The 24335-nt window shown below is 41.8% G+C and overlaps 1 protein-coding gene across 4 annotated transcripts in view; it reads left to right on the top strand.

Moving 5' to 3' along the window:
- Positions 1 to 884: 884 nt before the first annotated feature.
- The window catches only part of SPOP (speckle type BTB/POZ protein), a 30182-nt gene continuing 6731 nt past the window's right edge, over positions 885 to 24335 (top strand). Inside the window, exons 1-7 of one of the 4 annotated variants that reach the window (XM_082494940.1) lie at positions 885 to 925; positions 4294 to 4365; positions 17790 to 17932; positions 18252 to 18373; positions 20028 to 20179; positions 20285 to 20412; positions 24014 to 24191. In XM_082494940.1, coding sequence (XP_082351066.1) covers positions 17855 to 17932; positions 18252 to 18373; positions 20028 to 20179; positions 20285 to 20412; positions 24014 to 24191 — 658 coding nt within the window. In that variant the 5' untranslated portion in view covers positions 885 to 925; positions 4294 to 4365; positions 17790 to 17854. Of the gene's footprint in view, positions 926 to 1613; positions 1812 to 4293; positions 4366 to 17789; positions 17933 to 18251; positions 18374 to 20027; positions 20180 to 20284; positions 20413 to 24013; positions 24192 to 24335 lie in introns of those variants that run through there. The other 3 variants (XM_082494941.1, XM_082494943.1, XM_082494942.1) reach the window with 3 other exon arrangements.

The following is a 24335-nucleotide window of genomic DNA, read 5'->3' as shown; positions in this document are numbered from 1 at the left end:
CAACTTGAGGCTGTTTCCTCTCGTCCTATCACTTCTTACTTGGGAGAAGAGACTGACCCTCACCTCGCTACACCCTCCTTCCAGGTAGCTGTAGAAAGCGATAAGGTCTCCCCTCAGCCTATTCTCCAGATTAAACAACCCCAGTTCCCTCAGCTGCTTGTCACAAGACTTGTTCTCTAGACCCCTCCCTCACCCTTGGTAGGTACCCCCTTGTAGGTACGGAAAGGTCTAGAAGATCTCCCTTAAGCTTTCAATCTAGACACCTGAATGCCAAGCATAAGACATATTTGCTTTATAATCCCATTCTCAAACAGTTAGAAGAAATGCTGTGCCTTGAGAAGAACTCACCAATCACCTTCAACCTTGGCAAGAAATCCTCATTGCACACAGCATGAGGAGCTGTTCTTCACAAGCACTCTGGACACACGTACTGAAGTGGCCCACGACCCAGCCTGAAGTAACAGAAGGGGCAAGAACTGGTTTTATTTTCACCACACGACAGCAAACTCAACACTCAAAGGAACAGAGAGGAAAGGTGAAACTGGGCCGCACCACAGCTGCAAGAGAAACCGACACCCTCTGGCCTCCCCTAACGCTTCCTCCTTGGGTGAAGAGATTTAACAGAGCCTTCAACCCCCTCACGCAACACCAGGAGAGGCGGTCTCCAAAGCAGACGAGCACCGTCCCCTCAGGCAGCCAACTCCTCACAGACCCGTGACAGCAAGCAGCGCGTGCCGCCTCGCTCGACGCCTTTCCCGCTTTTCCCGCCCCCGCCTCCCTTGCGCCCCGCCCCTTCCCGCTCCGCGCAGGCGCAGTGCACCGCCCCCGCCCCGCCCCGCCGGCCGTTGCGGGGTACCCGGATGTGTCAGTTTAGGGCAGTGTGAGGAGAGCGCAAGGGGACAGCGGGCAGCCGTGTCCATCGCAGGTGAGGTGGGAGGGGCTGTGCGGGGGAGAGAAGCAAAAGGAATCGGGCGAGGACTGGAAACCTCCACAGGGACGGGGGGAAGGTAGTGTCGTCGCTCCACCCCCATCGCTTGCCTCTGCGAGGTGTATCGTGGGGCAGCTCTCCTCCGTTCCTGCGGCGGCTCTGCCGCACGGCTGGGGAGTGAGAGACCCGCAGGGGCCGGGTTGCCTTCCCCCTCCCCCCCGGCTGTTTAAATGGCGCAGCGACAGGAGTAGCTCTTTGCCAAATAGTGAGCTCTGACACGAGGGGACCCCAAGGCACACAGCGCATGCTCCATCGCGCTGCCAGAAAGTGAGCCACTGGTAAGGGAAGCAGGCGGGCCGGGTCGAGTGCGCATGCGCAGGGGAGGGGCGAGGGCGTGTTCGGGGTGCTGACGCATGCGCGGAAGCTGGCCTGGTGGCAGAGGGCGCATGCGCAGGATGAAGCTGGAAGCGGACGTTTGGGCCTTGTGCGAATGAAGGTGCACATGCGCATTGGTCAGTGGCTGGGGGCGGGTAAGCGGTGCTTTTCGTGCGTTGCGCATGCGCGGCCGGGAGGGGAGCGCTGGGAACAGCCATATCCTGCCTGTTCGTCAATTCGCGCCTGCGCAGAAGGGTGCTGCGGGGACTTGCGGAATAATGAGCCTCGGCATCTGCTTGGGGGGACTCGGAGGAGGAAGACATGCTGCCAAATAGTGATCTTCAGCTGCTGGTGTTGTGTTAGGGGGGCTGACTGCGGAGTGGGGGGCAGAGTCCGGGGCCGCCATCCCCGCCCGCCGCACCGGCTTGGGACAGGGCTTCTGGGGTTTCTCGGCCGGCCTGGGAGCGGGGCTGCCTCCGGCGGCAGGAGTCACTCGTAGGGCCAGGAGGTAAGAGCTGTGGGGAAGGGGGCTGGAGTTGGGAGGGGAGAGGGCCGGGGAGCTGGGCCTGGGGAAGGGGGGAAAGTTGTGGGGAGGCCTGAGGGGGGGATTCCTGGAGATCCCCCGGCAGGGGTAAGAGGTTCGGCGGGGTGCCAGGAACTGAGTGAGGAAACACGAGTGGGAGAAGGGAAATAAGGGCTGGGGTGGAAAAACTGGGATGACTAACAGCATCACCAAGTAAGGGATGACAGGTCGTGGCTTCGCCACTGAGGACTGTGAGGCACATTTCTAAATCAGGAGGGAACTTGGTCTGGCTATGGATCAGACCCCAGGGTGTCTGGGATCAGTGCTGGTATTTCTTAGCTGTGTCTCAGGCCTGTAGTGGTGTTTAAAGGAAATGGTGCATCATCATGCAGTATGGAAAGGCAAAAGAATTCCCTTTCACAGTAAAATCTGGCACTAAAGCAATATGACAGCAGAGTGCTAATGCTTGTAGCAAGCACTATCTTGATTAGTGATAGATGGTATTATAAAGGTAAAATATTATTCCCGTAGTATTTGCAAAGCAGCCTGTGAAATGGAATTGGCTTTTTCTGACAGGATGGGGGGGCGGGGGGGCGAAAAATATTGACTGTAATATTATTTGTTGTTTTTCTGTAACTCAGCATTTTTACATGTGTTTACATTTGTGATTGTGGAACATCATTGTGGCATAATGAAAAGGAATCCTTTTTTGTGAATTTCTTTTTTTTTTTTTCCGTGCCTTTGGAGCTCTAAGTGGTTATGTCTGGGGTGGCTTGATGTGAAGCCCTATAAAAGTCTGAAGAATTTCACTATTATTTTTGCTTTATAAAATAGAACTCATTGGTTATAAAACCCCCTAAATTAATTAAGTAAACCATATAACTGGTTTGCTTTTTTTTAGTGACAGTTTCTAACCAGATACCCAGAATGATTTGGTTTCACTCTGTCACTTGTTTCATTGTGACCTGAAGGAAAAAAAACAGATTATATTTTTCTTAATGATACTTTGTCATGGATGTGTATTGAGATCAAGAGAGCATGATAGCAAAAGTACATCGCAGGCTGTCATCCTGTCACTGTATCAGTAGAGGACAGTAATACAAAACTGTACCTACCATAAGATCGTAGAAACTACTGTCAAATCTGATATCCTGATTTACTTGAGTATAGTTACCACTATTAGAAAACTAATTGTGTTTCCTCCTCAAAACCTCCAGGACTTGCGCGTAGATACAGATCAGGGAGGGAATTAAAATGGAAGAGGTTTTGGTTGACACATGGGCTCAGTGAACAGTACCATCACTGATTGCACAGATCACAGTGGAGTGGTTAAAAAAAAACCCCGATTTCTTGTGTAATTGATCTTACAATTTGCTGATGTTTTAATATGGAGAAGGTACTAGTACTGGCAGTAGTATTAGGTTGATTAGACCCAATAAATGTTAAAAATAATTCCATTCACCAGAGTCTTCTCTCATTTAGCTTCCCCTGAGCCGGCTCGACCAGTATGGGGGGAGGTTTAGGGTTAATCTCTGAACTGCAGCTGAGGCTGTAGATGGACCTAATGTTAGGTGAACTGAGTTTGATGCCCTATGTGATTTTTCTACATACCAATCCAGTTTACAATAAGAGGGACTTACCAGCTTTATTCTTGGCACACCCTTCTGTTCAGTGTTTTACTTGTGGTGCTAGCCGTTCCACTGCCTAGCTCCCTGTGGACCTGTAAACTTAAAATCATCTGTTTTGTTTCTTCCTGGGCATTATTTCTGCAAAACTGGGCCTAAAGCTGGCAGAGATACCTGTTTCTTGTATGATCAGGAGCTATTGCATTCATATTTCCACATTTGGAAATATCTGCTGTAATTTTGTAAAATTCCTTCTCCCCTCCCAGCTTTGGCTCGATTTTCTGCACGATTGGAGTATTATGTAAGATCTTGCTGTATTCCTCCAGCCTCTGACTGCTGGTGTTTCCTACTCAGCACAGAAAGCAAATACGACAAAAATGTGTGTTTAAAAAAAAAAAAAAAAAAAACAAGACCAAACCCCAAACTTTTATTGGGAGTGTTGCTTCTTGATTCTCAATTGATAAGCTGCTACTTCATTCTCTCTTGTACTTTGTACTTGAGAGACCTCTTAAATAAAGCATGTGTCCCAAGTTCTAGAAACACATGACAGTACAGGAAACTAGCATGAGGTTAAAGTATCCATACCCTTGAGGATGCAAAAAAGCTGCTGGTTTACAGAAACTATATCTGTAAATAGAACTTCTTCTATTGCTTTCAAGTTGTTAAGTGTCCCTTTACTGAACTCCGTAGCAGTGTTTAAGAAAGGAGGAGTTGAGTGATTTTGGAAGTCTCTTCCTCTTTGCTAATGTGCATAGCTGAGAATTTAAGAAAATACGTAGCACACATGAAATGTAATTTGTGGTTTGTTTATTTTTTTTTTTTTTTTCCCTCCACATTTTTAGGACAGAAAAGAATCAGAGCCTCTGACTGTGTAGCAAATGCCTGGAAAAGACTTGGGAGTTCATTTTTATACTGTGAGTAAATTCTTTGGCTACAGGCAGGAGTTGCATCGCTGCATTCTGCACGGTGTAGCTGGTCTTACCGCTCCATGGGTGTTTAGACATCTGTAGAGTTTATAAAGTCGGGACCATGGGAGCGATTAAACACTCCAACACTGAATGCATAACTGAAGATACAATTTTGGCCATAGATACAGTAGAAGCCAATAGGATACTTGTGACTTGAGATGCACTGACTACAGAAAATAGTATTTAAATTTTCATACTGAGATCTCAGTTCAGCTTTTCTTAGCCTGTATTGTAGGTCTTGTTCAATAGGTTATTTTATATGACTGTGGACTTTAAAAATGGCTTTCGTTAGAAATCTAGTGTGTATGTTGTGCATTTTGAGTTGAGTGTGATGTAATGCTTGGGCTGTGAATCATATACAGTAATATTAATGTTTGATCCAACATCTGATAACAGAAATAATTTTCCAGCAAATTTTCCTTGTGCACACCTTTAGGAGGCTTGCATACAGAAAAAAATCAGAATATTGATTTGAAAATATGCTAAATTTTAAGCATTTTAAATATTTAGGAATTCCTAAATTAGGTAATACTGTTTCCGAAAATGTACTGGAAGATTAAGAACTCTAAACACATACATTTGTAACATATTCACAGGCATTTAATGTCTCATCATGTGTAAACATATATAGGGTATCGTGGAACACTCGGATACTTAAATTGTTGACTGATAGTTCAAGTTGCTCTGTATCACAGCTTGTTCTCTGGAGTTAACATGCCACGCTGTGAGTTAATAGAGGTACACTTGGAACACTTTCAGACATGCCAGGGACATCTATACAGCATCAATCTGAAAAGACTGATGTGATGTGCTGAAAATGGCAACTGTATCTTCTCATGTCAAGCAGAACTTAAAGAATTACACTTTTTAAATTATGAATAGGCAGGAATGGTACTCGTAGAGATTCACAAAATGATTCATTTTTTTTCCTGCCTTCTATGAAGGCTAAGTCCTCATATTTACCAATAAAGAGCTATCTCCAAAATGTGAATAATGACATATGAATATCTCTGTTATGGCTGTAACTAGAACTTACAGTTAAGCCAAATTGTATGGGCAGAGAAGGTGGTCTAGAAAAACATACTGATCTTAGAGCCAAACAAAAAGTAGAAGTTTACTTATGGGATTTGATCAGATGAAGAAGTAATTTAATTTAAGAATACGTGTATTTTTTTTTAAGTGTCGCTTTAGTTACTGTTCTGCTTACATTCTTTGCTCATCGCTGCAGAAATTTGTTCAACAAATCATAAATCAGATCATAATTGTATATAGCAACTTTTCTCTAATAGCAGTGGTTTACTAGTGGGGGACTTCCCAAGATTATGAAGTTGTATTTCTTCAGCTTTGATTTTAAAGCTAGCAAGGCATCGCTTATCTTCTTTTAAGAATAAATCCTTTTTAATATTTATTTTTTATTTAAAGTAGTGGATTTGCCTTTGTGTCTGAAAGAAAAGCTGAGGTGACAGCCCTGGTTTTAGAGACAACGTTTATAACAGTGAGACGGGAGAGCAGGTGGAGACAAGTCTGCGAAGTCGGCTGGAGCTGCTGTATAGCAATGCAGAGAAGCCGCCTGGCTGCCTCCCAAGTGCTGCTGCATAAAGTGTCTGGAACAGACGCTGACTGCATTGATGGAAAAGTTTTCAGTTAACATGGCTAGAATCACGCCTACAGATTAACTGTGTGGACTGTTAAACTATGTTGGCATATTCTAAACCCCCCCCCCCTCAAATCTGGTATCTTACAGTGAAGACACCGTACAGTGCCTTCCTCGGATGCATAGAAGGCAGGCTGTTGTAGGCTGTGTGTCCTGACCTTACAGATCTGGCTTTGTAATTTCAAAATCATATGAAATGACACCACTGTATTGGTGCCTTCATTTCCTTAGTTGCTTGTTTGTAGAACTGTGCAACCTCAACAAGTTGTGCTCAAAAGCCACATGTATCCGTTTGATTAATTTCTTAGAAGCACTTGTGGGCAGTAAATGAAATTCGGAGAACAGTATTTCACTACTGCGTTTGAGAGACAGATGATTTTCTTAAGATTTCCTGTTAGCTTGTGATTTTGTTCATACTTGTTCCCGGAGAGAACAGTGTGTTGGTGTAGGTGTTTAAGTCCAGAAGTTTTGAAAATTGCAGTCACGTGCTGTGTTCTGCCTTACAGACCTCTGCTTTCTGGCAAGTAGGATTACAGAGAAATTACTGTCATTGAAATTTTGTATAATATGATTTTAATCAGGGAGCGCTAGCACAAGCATTACAGCAGATTATATTCAGCTGTATCCTGGAAATGTTCTGCAACATCCTTGCTTTAGGTTGGTGCCAACCTGACCAAACCTGCAAGCATGATAAAAGTCCTGGTGTTGCTCGGTAGTAAAGATTTATAACTTCTGTGATTTAGACTTGGTTCTTGGCTAGCAGATAATTGATATTTCTCTTTAGATAATATTGCCCAGGAGCTTATTGAGTTTTACTTGTAATGGGGAAATAGTAGGAAGGCTTTTTAAAATGTGTTTTTAAGAACAGAAGGGGTAACAGGAAGAAAACAAAAGCAACAAGAACTGGTTTCTTCTTTGAGGCTGGATAGGGTTTATGGAGATGGCTTGTTGGTGTAAAAAGGGAAATGAATGTAGGTATCTTCTGGGAATTTATTTTCATGTACTTTTACATTTACCTCTGGGGTGTGTGTGTTGTTTTTTTTTTAAAGATTCAATAAATGGCTTATGCCAACAACAGCTTAGAATGTATAATTAAAAGTCAGCAAATTGGTTCCCTGTGTCCAAAGTACTTCCTTTGGAATTTTTTTGACTTATAACAGAAGTTAAAACATTAATGTGGAAAGCAGTGAAAAGAATGCATCTTGCTGCCCTGCTTTCAAAGTGTCACTAATACAAACAGACATATAATAATGCCTCTGGCCCAGTCTTTTTTTCCTGTTTACTAAAAATATTAAATACACAATATCTAAGCTACTGAAATTTCTTTGCTCTTTGTCTTACTAATTCAATAATCTTGGTCTTGAATGGTTGGGATATTCAAATATGGGTGTAGGCGAATGCTATAATTGTGTTATTGTCAGAGCATGATTTATGGTAAGATGTGATTAATTTTTTTATGTTAATGTGAGTAAGATTATGAAAATTATGCTAGCAAAACCATCATGTCTTATTGAAGTTGGTGTGATATGTTTTATAGAAAACACGGCTGCTGGGTTTATTTGGAGGAGAATATAGATGGTTTGGAAGTGGAAGTTGGTTGGTGTTTGATTCCCGTCTCCTTCCTCTCCTTATGCCTTCTCATGTTGATATCTGATAAGATTCGTGAAAAGACTAAACAAAGTAACTGTGAAAAATAAGGACTCTTCCTGCCTATAAAAACAGAAGTGTTGGAGAAGCATTGCCTGGTAGGGTAGGCTGCAAACAGGAATCTTTTCGAAAGCTTGTAATTGCTGTTTGTTATCTGTAAGAAGTAAGTCCCGGAGTGAGCTTTCTGTTGGAGTGAAGCAAGCAGTTGATTTCTTTTCATGCTTTTCCAAAAACCTGGGTTTGCACGCTGATTCTAAGGGTGGATTTATTTGGCAATCATATGATCATTACATTTAGCAGGTTAAAATAATTCTCGTAACCATTTTGAAGTCATGCTGCAATTGCAAGTAGGTGGGAAAAAATCTAGTAGTTTGATGTCTAGTTTTGGCCATGCATTGTAGTCTCTAAATTGATTATTTGAAAACTTAATTTCCAGAATAAAAAATGGCAGAAACTGTATTTCAGCTCAAGTTGGTTTTGATAAGCTCTTAGAAATATTAAGGCAAGATGGCAACTGGAAAATGTTATGTGAGGACCACCAGATGTTTGTATTACTGGAAAGTTGATATAAATAAAAGGCTCCAGAGGGGATTATAGTCTTGGTGGTTTGCTAGAGGTCAGATCTGCAATCCCATTTGAGTGCTTTAGCGGTGTTTGGTACCAGGTCTCAGCACAGTAGCTGGAAAAAATTCGATCCTGCTTAATTTTCAGTTTTTGCTTGTTCTCTGATTATGCATCATACCACTTAGGCGTTTTCTTCCAGTTATTTTCAACTCCCCGGGATTCTGGTGGGGTTTTAGAGGTGTGAGGTATTTCTAGCGGTGTGTCACTCTCGCAAGAGATGAACAGTCTGCGGAGGGGAGCAAAACCCCTGCTGCTGCCAGCCTGCTTTTGGCGTGAGAGGCTTCCCTGGCGTGTCAGGAAGTTTTCTGGGAAAGAGCAGTTTTCATGGCTTTATCTTTTAATTTGGAAGATGACTTACATGCTATGAAAGTGCAAATGTTTTACTTTCAAAAAATAAAATGAAGAAATTGCTAAAATGGCAACTGAGTTACTTGACAAGTGACAGGTAACAAGTTACCCTACAAATAGAAACTGAAGCTGTAAAATACTTTTTACAACTTGCCTGTGAGGGAGAATCTGGTTCATGGGCAATACCAAAACTTTTCTTTTGAAAAATAAGATGAGGTTTCTTATTGAAGACAGAAGTCTTCTCAGGCTGATTGTTTCTGTAAGACCTAAGCTGGTGTGTTCGAATAACAGTTTTCCTTGTGAGAGGAGAGAAATGAGCAGGAATGGATTGGCAGGAGGGAAGAGAAAAGAGGTGAAAAGAAGAATTTGGAGGAAAAAGAAGTAAGAGATTTATTAATTTTTAACATGCTTATGATCTGAATTAAAAAATTATGAGGGAGATTTAACTTCTGAGGAAAAACAGTTTTGAAGATTTAAGCTTTAAGCATCTCAGGATGTACCTCAAGAGGATTAAAGATGGAAGGAGAAAGAATTAAAGAAGAGGCAAACATCTGGTGAAAATAGGACTGGCAACTTAAATGCAACAGTAACTCTAAAATAAAATAAAGTTTTGTTTGCTTTTAAGAATTTGATTACTTTTTATATTTACTGGTGTGGATGTAGTTCTAATATACTTTGGGTAATTTATAGTTTGGGTTGGATGCGATTAAAGGGGATACAGTTTTTCTGCATCTGTTCAAACACCGGCGTGAAGCACTCCTAGAAGAATGTCAAAAATATGACTTGACTTAATGAAGTTTTCAGTGGAGGGCTTGTTTATAAAAGCAGAAGGTTATTTGGAGAACTCTCAGCTGCTTCTTACCACCAACTTCCTCTCTCTTTCCTTGGTTTAGTTTTAGCTGTTTGCTGTTTTATCTGGTGATATTTGGGCAGGAGGGTGAAGGGAGGGTAGACAATCTATAGCTATAGAATGACGGTGTTTCTTTTCTTCTGAAATATATGTAAAACTTGTAATTCTTCTTACAGTACTGATGTTTCACTGACAATTCTCCCATCCCTTTAAATTTAGTTTCATGCAAATTATGATTTTTGTAGGTGACCAAGCCTTTTTCTTTTTTTCCTGTTTTGTAACTGGAGAATTGGTTTAAGGGAGAAAATGAAAAACATTCCAATGATGGAAAAGAAACTCTTAGTTTTGGAATATTTCTCGAAGTGGAATTTTGGAATTTTAGTTACTGAATTCTAGTGGGCTGCCAATATTCAATGTGTTTTGAGATAACTCTCCCAATCTTATTAACTGTGTTGAAAATGATTTTTTTCTAGGTAACTCCTCTTTACTTTTCCATGATCTGTCATCTTCCCCCCCTTCCCCCCCGCAAAAAATAAAAAAGATATTTTGGATGTTCCGACTTGATAATGAGTTTTCTGAAATAAACTGAATTAAGGCGTATGTGTCTGCCAATATTAAAGTCTTCCTTCTGTGCAGTGTTCAGAGGGCCCTGTTGTGAACTCGGGAATTTGGCCTTCTCTAATATATTTGGCAACTTTGGGGTATAATAAAAAGAAGGTACCCAGCCAAGTTCCTGAATGCTACTGATGGTATAATGGGAACAACTTACAAACTGAATTAGGATTGATACATAGTGCGGTGGAATCAAGTGAAAAGCACAGGCACTCTCAACTGTTGCAAGAGATCATTTGCACTTTATTTTAAGGAAAGCAGGTTCTCTCTATGGTTGCCGTCTCCCAAATGAGAACTTGTAGGTCCTTTAGCCTGGTATGCATCTTCTACCGCATGCCGGTTCATTCCTTTTATCTCTCTGCTGTGATTGTGTTGATTTTCCAGTCTGTTCTCTTAGGACTGGAGATTGTAAATGAAACTCTATGTGTCATTTTGAGCTCAGCAGTTTTTGTGGCACTCAGCAGGGTACAGGTTAAGTAAGATATTTTTTGGATTTAAGAGCACAGAAGGTAGAGGAAGGTGTAATGCACACACTCCTGGTTTTTAGAAAGTGTTCAAGCTTAATTCACTAACCACTATTTTGGCATAAATTATTCTTCTCTCTAATTCAGGTACATTTAAGTCTGTATGTGTCACGTTCATGTTACTCCTTTATAGTTTGTTTTTTTTTCCAGGCGGTGGTTGGCAGCTTGTTATAGAACTGTTCACATTTCTTTGTTCCAGAAAGATAAGCCTCTCACTTGTGTAAACCAGGCTTCCTTTCAAGACCTAACTCTTTGGTATGGGTCACTTTCATAGAATCATAAGTGTTAATTTCTAATCTTAGTCTATTTTTATTGGTACGGGTTGTTTGCTACCTTGGTGCAGTCTTTTCTACACTACCATGTTAATAATTAGGCAACTTTGTGTAACCTCTGGAATTCACAGTGCCTGACTTCCAACCTGCATTTGTAGCTAGACGAGATTTCCAGCCACGCCGGAGACGTTGCAGTCCGCATGGCTTGGCAGCCGTTAGCAAAGGCTGTGTGAATGCTTTGCCCATCATTGCTTTCTTCTGCGGTATGCCAAGTAGGAAGAGTGGTATAATGCCCTGTTTAGTGTATGCATTAAAATCTGAAAACTTACTCATTTTTGTTCATCCACTAGTTAGATAGCATTGCATCCCGCTTTGCTCTTTCAGTTAGCTTGCCCTTTTTTCCCCCCTTTTCTTCTTTTTCTTTCTTTACTGCAGCAAATTCAGACCTTCCATTGTCCTTTCCAAGGCTTTGAAGAATGCAGGAAGATAATGGTCTTTTCCTGTGCTTCCATATCTCATCCCCTTGTTTTATTGCTCCAATTATCTTTGTCCTGCTCCTTTTCTCCGCGCTTTGTGCTGTTCTGGATAGTCTTTGATGCATTGCTGGGCCAAGAAGCAACCACCCAGTTTTTGAAACACTTAATTAAAAATATACTTCTTTTAGAGACTTCTCTAAGTTATCTTTTGCTGAATAAAACTTACTGAAAACGAATAGACTTGGAAATGTCTGGTGTAAACTACAGGTTTCTTAAAAGGCAGTTGATTTATCTTGAGAAGAAGTAGAAACTGACAGGCTGTTAAGCAAAAGTCCAGTAATTTTGAGGCCTCTCCTAGAATTATTTGTTGAGTTGAGATTCCCCACCTCTCTCAGGTCAAGTCTCTGCTGCTCACAGAATAGTTTTGACTCTTGATTCCTACAGTAGATAAAGTTTTGAGCTGATATGTCTCTGTACAGCTGCTAAGTAAGGAGGCAATTATGAGGACAAGGTGGCAAGGGAACATTTCCTGTGCTTCAGAAAGGTCTGATCTGGCTCTGGTTCTTAGATAAAATATCTTCATCTGGAAGTGGTTGTGCATGAGGTGAGAATTACTCTTTTTCTTAACTGTAATCTTAACTATGTCCAGAGACAAGTGCTTTTTGTTATTTATATCCAAGGAAGTAAGAGACTCGCAGACTGTATATAGACTTGCAGGGGTCCATAAATAATATTTTGTATTTTGTTTCCTGTGACTTGGTATTTTGAAGCCTGTGCCTTCAAGTTTGTCCCTGCCTCTCCTTGCCAGAAAGAATTTTGATATCCAAACTATTTACAAAATGTTTTCCTAAAACGTCTGCCTGCGGCGCTTTTTAATTCACTTCTAGTTCAGAGGTGCCAATGCTGTTAGTGAAGAAGTGTGAACTGGTGAAGTATTAAGTGTTCATGAGCAAATAAACACCGAGGGTGCCCTGCTGATTTTGGAAACTTAGCGTTACCGTAAGTCAGCTGTGGTTCCTTTTAAAATGCATTTAATATCGGTCTGTGGCAGAAGAGCGTTTCAGCATTTGAAGGTGGAACAGCACATGGCAGCTTCCAGAGCACACTTCTAAGGATATATTTCACTGACCTTTTATGCGCTTCTCCCGTTTGTGTGCTTGCTAAGCAAGGCAAGCGGCAAGTTTTTCCTTACTGGTAATTTTTGCAAACGACAGTGATGGATATTATCTGTTTATTCCCTTTATGACTTACTGCAGCAGTAAGAGTACCAATGATGTCATTTGATGACAAGTATTTGATGGTTGATTGCTGTATTGAGCTAGGGGTATGTTGGAGTTTACCATCTTTTTTTAACTATTTAACTGTCTTGCAAAGCATCTGTAGAAAGGTTTGACATATTAGATTGAAAGTATTTTCCAAATACTAGAAAATCTTTAAAATCTAGCACCTTTGTCCCTTTTGGGCCATTTTAAAAGCGTAACAAATGACGTGCTGGCATGCAGCAATTCTATTAGCACATTGTCATAACTTTTATTACCACCTGCCTATCCAAGCCATCTGGGAGGAGAGGATATAAGATACAAAAGTGACAGTTACTCAGAGGAAATTAAATAGTCCTATGTATCTCAAGCTCGTACATTTGTCTTGGCTTTAAACCACAAAAGCTTTCTAAAACTTGTTTGCATTTGTAAGATGGAGGTGATATTTAGGTACATCTTAAAATCCTGTTGAAATACAGAAAGTAGCTGTTTAAGTTTCAATTTTATCACATGATTATCTATTTCCTTCCCCGATTATATGATTGATGGCTACAGTCTTCTGGAGTTTGCTCCTTGGAGACCAGTAAAAGGTACAGGAATTTAGGATTAACTTCTGCCCTCCATCCAGGAAACCCTTGAACGTCTCAGTGTGTTCCAACAGGCTTGATGAATGTCCCATTGTAACATAAAAAGTTGTTGTTGTCTCCTCTTTCCCTCCTCTTTAATCCCTCATTTTCATGCCATAAAGAGAGGTGTTACCACTGAATTTACCAATTTGTCTTCAAGAAGGACCCACTGGAGTCTTTTAACTGTGTAATTACCTTTCCTGTTAAACCACTTCTCTAATGTGTGTGTAGAGATACTTAATTGCTTCAGTTTACCTGGAAGTAAAAGTCACCTTACAGAAAACTGCTTTTTGTTTGATAAATACCTTCCATGGAAGTTGGTTCCTTATTCAAGCTGTTGTGGATCTGTTCCTTGTAATTATTCCAAAGCCAGGCAAGGAGAGCAGCATTGTTCACAATGATCATGGTGTTCACAAGTCCATGGGACCTGATGAAATTCATCCCAGAGCTCTGAAGGAGCTGGTGGATGTTATGGCAGGACCCCTCTCGATCTACCAAAGGTCTTGGGAGTCTGCGGAGGTCCCTGCTGACTGGAAGCTAGCCAGCGTTCCAGTTTAGAAGAAGGGTGTGAGGGAAGACCCAGGGAAGTACAGAGCTGTTAGTCTAACCTCAGTTCCTGGAGAAGGTTATACTGGGTGCTGCTGAAAGGCATTTGAAGAATAATGCAGTCATCAGGCACAGTCAGCACAGATTCACAAAGGGAAAGTCCTGTTAACTAAAGCGGTATCCTTCTGTGATAGTCACCCGCTTAGTGGATGAAGGGAATGTGGTGGATATAGTTTTTCTGGATTTTAGTAAGGCTTTTGATACTGTCCCTCACAGCATCCTTCTGGACAAGTTGTCCAACTAGGGGATGAGCAGGTTCACAGTGCACTGGGTGCAGAACCGGCTGGACAGTAGAGCTCAAAAGATTGTAGTGAATGGGGCTACATCTGGCTGGTGACCAGTCACCAGTGGTGTTCCTCAGGGTTCAATTCCAGGGCCAGTTCTGTTCAATATATTTATCAACAATCTAGATGCAGGAGTTGAATGCACCGTGAGCAAGTTTGGTGATGATACCAAACCGGGAGGTGCTATTGACTCTCTTGAGATGCCTTGCAGAGGAATCTAGATAGATTGCAACATTGGGTGATTATTAATGGGATGAAATTTAAGAAGTCCAAGTGCTGGATTCTGCACCTAGGATGGAGTAACGCTGGGCAGAAGTATAAATTGGGAGAGGGGTGGCTGGAGAGCAGTCCTGCAGAAAGGGATCTGAGGTGGCTGGTCAGCAGCATCTCAGTAGGAGCCAGCAGTGTGCCCTGGCACCAGGGGGGCAAACCCCATCCAGGGGGGCATCAGACACAACACAACCAGCCGGTCAAGAGCAGGGATTGTCCTGCTGTGTTCAGCGTTGGTGCCACCTCGCCTTGAGTACTGTGTGCAGTGCTGGGCCCCAAAATTTAAGAAGGATGTGAAGGTCCTCGAATGCCTTCAGAGGAGGGCAACAAATCTGGTGGAAGGGCTGGAAGAAACATCCCATGAGGAGCCAGTAAGGACTTTGGGCTCGTCTAGTTTGGAGAAAAGGAGGTTGAGGGGTGACCTCATGGCTCTCTGCAGCTTCCTGAGGAGGGGAAGTGGAGAGGGAGGTGGTGAGCTCTTCTCCCTGGGGCCCAGTGGTGGGACACATAGGAATGGTTCAAACCTGTGCCGGGACCGGGGTGGGGGCGGGGGGGAATTAGACTGGGTATTAGGAAGCATTTCTTTATGGAGAGGGGGGGTCAAACACTGGAAAGGCCTTGCTAAAGAGGTGGTGGAGAGCCATTTGGACAATGCCCTTAATAACGTGCTTCCACTTTTGGTCAGCCTGAATTGGTCAGGCAGTTGGACTGGGTGATCCTTGTAGGTCCGCTTCCAACTTCCTGTTCCGCTCCATTGTGTCCTCACGGAATCACCAGCAAGAGGTGATGGGACAGCACACTGACTCTCCAGCCATTCTTCACGTGGAGCTTCAGAGTGTTTCAGTGTCTCACAGTGTCCTCCCTGTTAGGAAGAAGACCAAGTCTCTTGTTGTGGCTTGAGGTTTCATTCACACCTCTGTTTTGGCTATAGTGTTGCCATCAGTGAGGAGGTGAGCTTAAGAACTTCATCCTTTTCCCTGGCTGTTTATTCTCCTCTGGCAAGTTTGTGTCCCTGTCGTTTGTGTCTGTGCTATAAAACAGATGACCAGAATAATGTAGATTACCAATAGCTGTGAACAGAACAGTGTGAGAGCCTGGGTGGAGTTGAGCAGTGCTTCTGTGAACCCTCAGGGACAGAAAAACCTTGGGTCTCTCCTGCCCATACACTAAAACCAGCGAAAAGGCATCCCTTCCCAGCCAGGGAGAGGAGGAGGTGTTTCTTGCTGCTCGCGCTGGAATTTAGGTTTTATCTGTCCCCCAAAGACTTGGGAGCTGAGACAGTGAAGCGATGATGTCCTCCGAGGCAAGACTGAATGTTGCCCGTGGAAGGGCAGTTAGCGAAGTATACAAAACTAATGTCTGCTAATTTTGGCTTAATTTGAATGACACAGAGTGGTTTAATTGAATTTTCTTTGGAGGAATTGCGGTAATTTTAAGTTTAATGTAATAAGACCTGCAGCAAGTACCTAAAGTGCATATTGATGTCCCTTTCTTTTTAAAATGTTGATCAACATTTTAAAGCATTTCTTTTCCCCCTAGTTCCACATGCACAGCACAAACTGCGAATGCGAGGCGTTTGTAAAGCAGTTTGATCTGAGAGCGCTCAGGTTTACATTAGTGCTAGTTGCCTGCAGTTCAGATCTTACAGAATTAGTTGTTTGCCCCTGAGCTTTGCTCCAGGAAATAAATTTCCATCGAGTTAAGCGTGCATCTCTACAAGGTTAAATACCTATTTCTTAGCTCCTCACAGACAGTATCTCTCTTTCAGTGTTTACATGGGCTCACTTGTGCTTTTTTAAAGGAAATTAAACCTGGGGGGGGGGAGCCCCACTATTGTTTTATGGTTCTATAATACCTGTGTGCCAGTATATCCAGGTACTTTCTGAAGGTATGTAGAACTCAACACCCGAGTGCGCGGCAGTGAACTGGAAGCGGAGCCTGGTGTGAGCCTTCCCTGGGAGAGCTCTGCGCTGCAGCTGGAGCCTGCGCTCAAATCCAGACCTGCCCCGTGCTTAAAGACTCCAAATTATGTTGATAGCAGTTTGGGGGGTATTATGGGCATATATGTTGATGTGTTTATTGTGAACGTTGTCCTGTTATTCTGAGATGTGGGATTTTTTAGGTATATGTTCTCCATGCTTTCCACCATTTCCCTTTCTTCCTCAAGAGCGTGAGCCTGTGCTTTACCTTTCTTCCCCAACAAACCTCTGTATCAGCCTTTGTATTTAAAGCAATTCATACTGCAAGATAACAATTTTGCACCCTTTACTCACCCTTTTTTTAATCCTTTCAAGTTGAATACTAACAGCAGTAGAGTGCTTGTGGTTCGCTGGCTGTCCCATGCAGTAAGAGGAAGGCAGATAAATACCACCTGTGAAACAGAAAGTGTTAAGCAGAAGGCTAAACCGTAAGGCATGTGAGGCTTTTCTATCTGCCAGACTTATGAATCTGAGTTTCCGAGCTCATCTTTGAAGATGTTTTATGTATCTGCCTTAGGGATCAGGACTCAGAAGTCAGAGATGGGTTGATTATTTTTTAAGAAAAAAAACCCCACCTCTCTTCTGGTAACTAGAGGCCCATTTTATCAGTTGTGCCTGTGTATTCTTTCAGGTGTGTTGCAGCGGTTTCAACCCCATATGTTCTCTGCAGATGACAATTTGGCTTGGCACTTAGAAGTTGGGAACTTCACCAGCATATAAAAGCAATGAGAATTTCCCTCTGGCCAAAGGGATTCGAATTGAAGTAGAGAAATCATTACCAACATCTTCCCTAACAGGAAGGCTTCAGGAGAAGGTTTAAGCTATACGAAATTATTCTGTTGATGTTACCAAAGCCACTCTGAACCTAGGGATTTGTTTTGCTGTTGAGTTTGGGTTGCGTGTTGCTACCTGTAGCTTTGTCAGATTAAGAACTTCATTCATCAAGTCTGATCTCTGATGGTCTGAGACTCTCAAAATGAAAATAGGGAGTACGTAGTGAGTTGAAATGGTGGCCTCAGGATAAAGTAGTAAATCCCAAGTGGGGAGTCTCCTATTTGGGCCTTGAACTCCTTAAAGGAGATTATATGCTAGCCGTATTCCTATAAGGAGCTGCATATTGAAAGAATGAGTGGAGGTGGTATATTCCCTCTTCAGAAAACATATGGTAACACTTTTTAAAATGTTTAAATGTAACATCATATTTTGAAGGTGCTGGGGGGGAGTGAGAAAGCATGATGGCTTTAACTTGTGTCCCATAAAACTTAACAGCACTCCTGAAGGTTTTTTTTTCCTTTGTTCTTAGTTTTGTGGGTTTTTTCCTCTTTTGGGGGACTGACAGGGTGAAGATCAATTATAAATTTCTTCTGCTGAGTTGTGAAATTCTGTTTAATCTTCAAACTGGCGATGTCAAGGGTGCCGAGTCCTCCCCCTCCGGCAGAAATGTCGAGTGGACCTGTAGCAGAGAGCTGGTGCTACACTCAGGTAAGTAAGTCCATACTGTGCTGAGATGTTTTTGATGTAAAGTGGTTAGAAGCTGTGGTAAGACATTTATTCAGAACAAGCTTAGAGTCTGTCAGACGATGTCATGATGCTGAGCATTTACCTAGGCAACAGTAGAACTTTGGAGGAGGCAGTTGGAGGAGTTGGAGTGGTCCAGCTGCTACTGCCAGACGTTTCCAGACACTGTTGTCTTGTGTTTGGAGGTTATTTGTCACGCAAGTGACTCAGTAAAACTTCCAAGTTTTCAGGTTTTGCCTTTAAGATGAGCATGACCCTAAACCGCCTATTATCCTGTTTTAAGATCAAAGTGGTGAAGTTTTCCTACATGTGGACCATAAACAACTTTAGCTTCTGCCGAGAAGAAATGGGTGAGGTCATCAAAAGCTCAACCTTTTCATCTGGAGCCAATGATAAACTCAAATGGTAAGAAATAGAGCAGAAAGGTTCACCCTGTTTGTACAACTGTGAAAGAGTTTGGGGTTCTATAACAGCAGAAGTACATAAAAAAAATACTTGCGCTGCACACGAGTTCTTGCTTCCTTGAATGTACAACATAAGCACAGGGAGAAAGTGCTGTTTTTTCAGCATAACGTTAGGACACACAAACCAAATGTGAGGATCTGGATGTTTGCAGTGTTCCTCTGATAATGGAAAACATCAGAGGTAGTGGAAGCCATGGCTGGGAGGGAGTCTGCATCCGGCCTTGAAGCAGAGACATGCTGTGGAGGATACTAATGTCTCAAGTTTGGGGTTTTTTGACTGATGTTTATTTTAACAAGTTCTTATAAGCCAATGAGAGTCCACAGTTAGTGTATTCAAGCTCTGTTTCAAACTCCCAGTTTCAGTCCCTAATACTCCACGTTGTTAAAAAGATAATTTTTGTCTGCACTCTAAATGCTGCAAGTTAAAACTATTGCTACTGTATTGCCTTTCTCTTTATGGTAGCTGTTTGTGAATTTGGAGACAGAGATGTCTCCAACACACAGATGATTGAAGTAACATTTTTCTATAACTCCTTCTGCCCAGGAGTTTCTGCTTCTTAAATATATCATTAATTTTGCTCTTTTCCTTTCCTTTAAAACCTTTCTTATCTTAGCTGAGTGCTCAAGTAATTTCCAGTAACTCAAAGTGAACTTTGGTCAGAATGTGTATCTACTATGAGTCGCATCTGACCTAGTAGATCCATGGACACCTGGTTCCTTATTTTATCCCTTGTTGGTGATGTTAAGTGTTTTAGTGTTTTTCTTTAAACCTCCTTAGGATAGATTGCAGCAAATCAGCCACTAAATAATTTAGTGTGTGTGTGATACAATTTGTGTTCCCTTCCTTTGGGTGGCAGACCTGTGCTTTCCTTGGACTGCTTTTTTGTTATTAAATTACTTACCTTTATAACCTTTGCTAGTCAGATCTCATTCTAATGTCTAGATCTTTCGGATTTTTTTGTCCTTGTGTCTTTGAGCTGTTAGTCATTTGGCCTAGTTTTTGCTTCTCGTTAGATTCTGTGTCAAGTTTCAGGTCATGGAAGTGCTTATGAGTTAGCCTCTTCCTGCACTTACTACCTTTTCTTCACAAAGGAGTATTCTTCTCTTTTTGCCTTAGTATTATGTTTTTCAGAAACTACCAACCTTCCAGAAATGCATTTTTCCTTTCAGTTGCTTCCTGTGGAATTTTACCTACCATTTCTCTGGATTTCCTCGAATCCATTGCCTCCATTCTACTATTTCTTTCACTTTCTTTTTGTGGTAGTTGACATCCAGGGTGCTTTTCAGTAATTTAAACCATACACCCCTCCCTCCTCTTCCCCCCCCCCCCCCCCTTTTTTTTTTTTAATTGTTTTGCCCGTAGTTACTGCCTGTCTATTATTGTCTCTCTTGGAGAGGTAGCATGAGGCTGACAGTAACAAACCGTTGCACTCTATTTACCTGTCTACTATTTCCTTGTGGTTCAGTGACTGTTAAACAGAACTTGTTTGCTGTACATTTTATTGTGAAAATTCAACAATGCCCTTTCTTTGAGAGCGATGAATGACCTGCCAAAAACTGTGCCTGACATCTCATTCAGATGCCTGTTTCTACAGGTGTTTACGTGTGAACCCTAAAGGCTTGGATGAAGAAAGTAAAGATTATCTATCCCTCTATCTGTTACTGGTGAGCTGTCCAAAAAGTGAAGTTCGAGCAAAGTTCAAATTCTCCATCCTGAATGCTAAAGGAGAAGAAACAAAAGCAATGGGTGTGTAAAAACTCTTTCTGTCTGATGGGGTCAGTTGTTTGCCTTTTGCTGTTTGATCAAGCGAGTCACTCAGCTGGTGTTTGAAGCACCGTTTCTTTCTTTCAGAGAGCCAGCGAGCGTATCGATTTGTACAAGGCAAGGACTGGGGATTCAAAAAATTTATTAGAAGAGACTTTCTTTTGGATGAGGCCAATGGACTTCTTCCAGATGACAAACTCACTCTCTTCTGTGAGGTAAGTCTTCCTGCGAAGCTGAAAGAATAGCGGTTCCATTAGCTTAAGGTAGATGTGACCTTATTTTTCATCGTTGCTTTTAAGGAGTCAGAGGTGTCAGGAGAAATACTGGATGTTTATGTGGCACTTAGATTTTATTTGTGTGCAAGCGTACGCCTGTGTGGCTGGTGGCTTTTTCTGTGTATGATTCATCGCATTTCGCTTCCATTTATTTTTTGTTACTTTATATTTGTCTTTTACCTGTGATGATGGTAGGAATTAAGCATGTTTGATTATCATTTCACTTCTGGTTTAGTATTATCATCCATCTGTTTGTACTCTGTAATTTGGAACTCGCTTGGGATAATAACTGATACTAGCTCTGTGGTGGAAACTGGCCCGCCTAATACTTGCCTACTGAATAAAGAAGAGTTTTCTTTATTTTCCTAAGTTTGTCTATGCAGCCAACAAAAAGAAAAATTTAAGATAAAGGAATTTTATAGTAACCACAGTTTTCTGTTCATTGTGTTTGTATTTTTCTACAACTGCTTACAAAATTATTATTTCACTAATACTAATTTCAGACAAAGATGCAGTCTAGATTTTTAAGTTTAGAAAACCTAATGAGAAAAGTGTCTAATTTAGTGTCTTCAGAGCTTCTGCTGTCTTATTTTCATTGTCTTTTTAACTGCAAAATACCTCCTGTAGCTGTGATTTTTGCCACAAGACAGGTAGAACAAGTTGTTCTCTCGTTGGGTCTCCTGCAGTGTTTTCTATGGGAGTCTTTTCTTCTGCTGTGTTTTCTTTCAGGAGTGAAAGAAACGCTTCTGTCAAAGTTGTTCAACAGCTTTTTTATTATTATTATTATTATTAATTATTAATTATTATTATGGTAGTTTTGTTTGGCTGTCATAAACATGCACATATTTAAATTAACAAACATCTCCTAAAGGATATATATTCAATCAGTAGCATAAATTATTACTGTCATGGGGGGAGCCTTTCTGTTAACTCTTGTAGCAATAAGGGGGGAGAAGGGGACAGTGTCTTGGATGTGACCTCTGTAGATCTGGCAATTATGCTCTCTTTCATAAATAAAACAGGCAGGAAACTTATAATTGTGGAGTGAAACTCAAAAATTAATGTCTGAGAAGGGAATTTGCGAGGTGTGATGAAGCAGTCTTGGCAACCAGCACTAATTCAAGTCAGCACACTCTTTACTGAATTACTCCCTTTTCAGCTCAGGGGTTTTGTTTGTTCTGGATGAAGAGAAAACTCGCTGCTGGCTTCACCTGGCCTTGATACCTTCTGTTTTCTCTTTCAGTTTGTTCTATAGTCTAGCATGTAAGAAATCTTAAGTTTAGTGATGTCGGAGGGGGAAGGTTTTGCTGTCTGGAAACAGTTTGGCGACAACTTTCAACAGCTTGGTCTTGGGTTTTCCCCCTCCCGCTGTTTTGTGTGTTTGTTTTTTTTTTTTTTCCTTTTTCTTCCCTGAGCTTACAAGTCTCTTAGCATGTAAACCAGTGGGCCATATGCTTTTCTAATGCTTCCCTGCTGGCCACAGGTGCCAAGTGATGCTGCTCACGTCTGTACTTTCAGCAAGCATGTTTTGTATGTAGAAACTCTCTAAGGAGTTAGCGATACTGGATGTTGAGATGCTTGTTATGTGGGGGCATGTTGGAGTTTTCTGTGGATCAGAAGGTTGCTGAGTATCTCTGGTGCACCTTCTCATTGCTTTATTAAAGGAAAAAGGAAAAAGCCTTTTGCTCTCTGCTCATGTCCGGTGCTGAACACAGATAATGTCTTGCTGAAAATGCTGTTAAGGCCGAGAATGATGTTCCTTGTCAAGCATTTCAAATCTGACCTCATTTAGTTGTCTGTTTGGGGATTTTTTGACCTCTGTTTTGCAGGTAGGATTGATTGTTCATATCCCAACTGCATTACGTTTTGCTGTTTAAATTATATTCCAACATCATAGGTAAATATCGTTCTGGTAAATCTCCAAAAAGAACAGTTTCCCAAAATTATGGTAATAGCCGTCTTCTGAGCTAGGTAGTATTGGTTCCCTTGACAAAATGTTGAAAATAGCTTTAGCAAAACCATGTCTATTTTGACCTCTAAGGCTGGTCACCACTTGGAATCTACCAACCTAAACTCCTTATGTAAAAAGCCATATAATAGATTTTCATGCCAGTAACTGGCTTTCATATATGAAGAGGATTTATTTGTTGATTTGAGACACAGTTTGCAAGTCTTTTTTGGATGATCTGTAATCAGTAATGGACTCCAGCAAGGGATCTACATCTTGGAATTCCTTTTTAATGAATCTGATGAGTTTTCATCCATCCTTGAGTCCATGTTGTTGGTCTGGATGTCACAGGGCAAAAAGATGTTGTAGCTGTCAAATTAATGATGAAGAATATTAGCTTCCTCCCATTTGCTCTGGCTAATCACTGGTGTCCTTTGGCAAGCAGCATCTGGTATTGGATTTTTTGAGTGCTGTATAGTTTATACAAGATGTGGCTGCCGTCAGAAACACACTGGAGGTTTCTCAAGAGTGGGGATATGTGCTGTCAGCAGGTTTTTTCTCTTTCACTTCATCATTTACTTCTCCTTTTACATAACTGTGAAGCTTCCTTTGCTGTCCATTGTTCTTCTTTGGCCGTTGGTTATTAATAGAACTGAAATTTAACTTGGACTTGACAGCAAATCCAGGAAATAGTCTCATGCATGCTTCCCTGTCAATCAGCTTCTTCCTTTATTCTTTGTTATAGCGGGGTAGTATTAGTCACTCTGATCTTTTCTAATTGGAGTCTGCTGTAGAAGGCGTATGATTTACTGCATGTTTAACAATAATGGTTCTGTGCTGAATAGGTTCTTAACGGTTCCCTTTGTGTAGGTTATTCATCAGCCAGTATGGCTACCTATGGTCCATGTATGCTTCAGAGCAGGAATCTATCAGCCTTCTCCAAATCTCCCCTAATTACTTGACATAAGGCTGCTTTTTTTAAAAACTTACTGTTTAGGGGTTTCTTTAATTTTATTTTGTAATGTGATGAAGCATTGAACTCTCTAAGAAATTTAGAACCAGAAGCAGCAAGACATCTGGGGGGTCAGATGCTGCCCTTGCATACATGTGTGGATGCAGTGCTCGGTGATAGAAGCTCTCTGTATACTTCATTTTCATTTGCACTGCTGTCTGTATTGCATTATTGATTGGGGAGGGTTTCAGAGTGTTGATAGAAGGAGAAAACTAGGTCAGGTATGGTGTCTGTAAAAGCAGAAAAATAAGGTTCCACTTCCTTATGAAACCATCTAATAAAGTTATGATTAAATTGCATAGAAGTGCTGTTAATTTGAGTATGAGAAGAAACTCTGCTGGTGTGATTTTAGGACTTGGAATGGACACTATGGAGTAGAGAACAGGGTTAAGGCAGGGCAGAAAGGATGCTTTAAAAATGAAAGCATTTTTAATCATACAGTGATGCTGCTTGAGAGGTGTGGGTTTTGCTTTGCACTTCCCTTCACCTGCCCTGGAAATAAAAATTTCCTGTAGGGAGATAAGTTTTTCCACTGTGGGTTTTTGAATTTTTGGGTTGTGGGTTTTCTTTTCCCCCTCTAGGTGAGTGTGGTACAGGACTCTGTCAATATCTCCGGCCAGAACACTATGAACATGGTGAAGGTACCAGAGTGCCGCTTGGCAGATGAGTTGGGAGGACTCTGGGAGAATTCGCGCTTCACGGACTGCTGTCTGTGCGTTGCAGGCCAGGAGTTCCAGGCTCACAAAGCCATACTAGCAGGTCGGTATTGAGTTGGATGGGCCTTAGCGGGATAGGAGACGACAACGTGATGGCAAGTGGGTTTTTTGGAGTTACTTCTTTTAATGGAGGCTTCTGCAGCACTTTTAACTGCAAGGCTGTAGTAAAAGACTGTTTTGTGAACTG

Source organism: Vanellus vanellus (genome assembly GCF_965231255.1).
Source record: "Vanellus vanellus genome assembly, chromosome: 24".
In the NCBI taxonomy this organism is placed as follows: domain Eukaryota; kingdom Metazoa; phylum Chordata; class Aves; order Charadriiformes; family Charadriidae; genus Vanellus; species Vanellus vanellus.
Note: the sequence above shows the minus strand (reverse complement) of the source record. Positions and strands in the feature narration are given on the sequence as shown.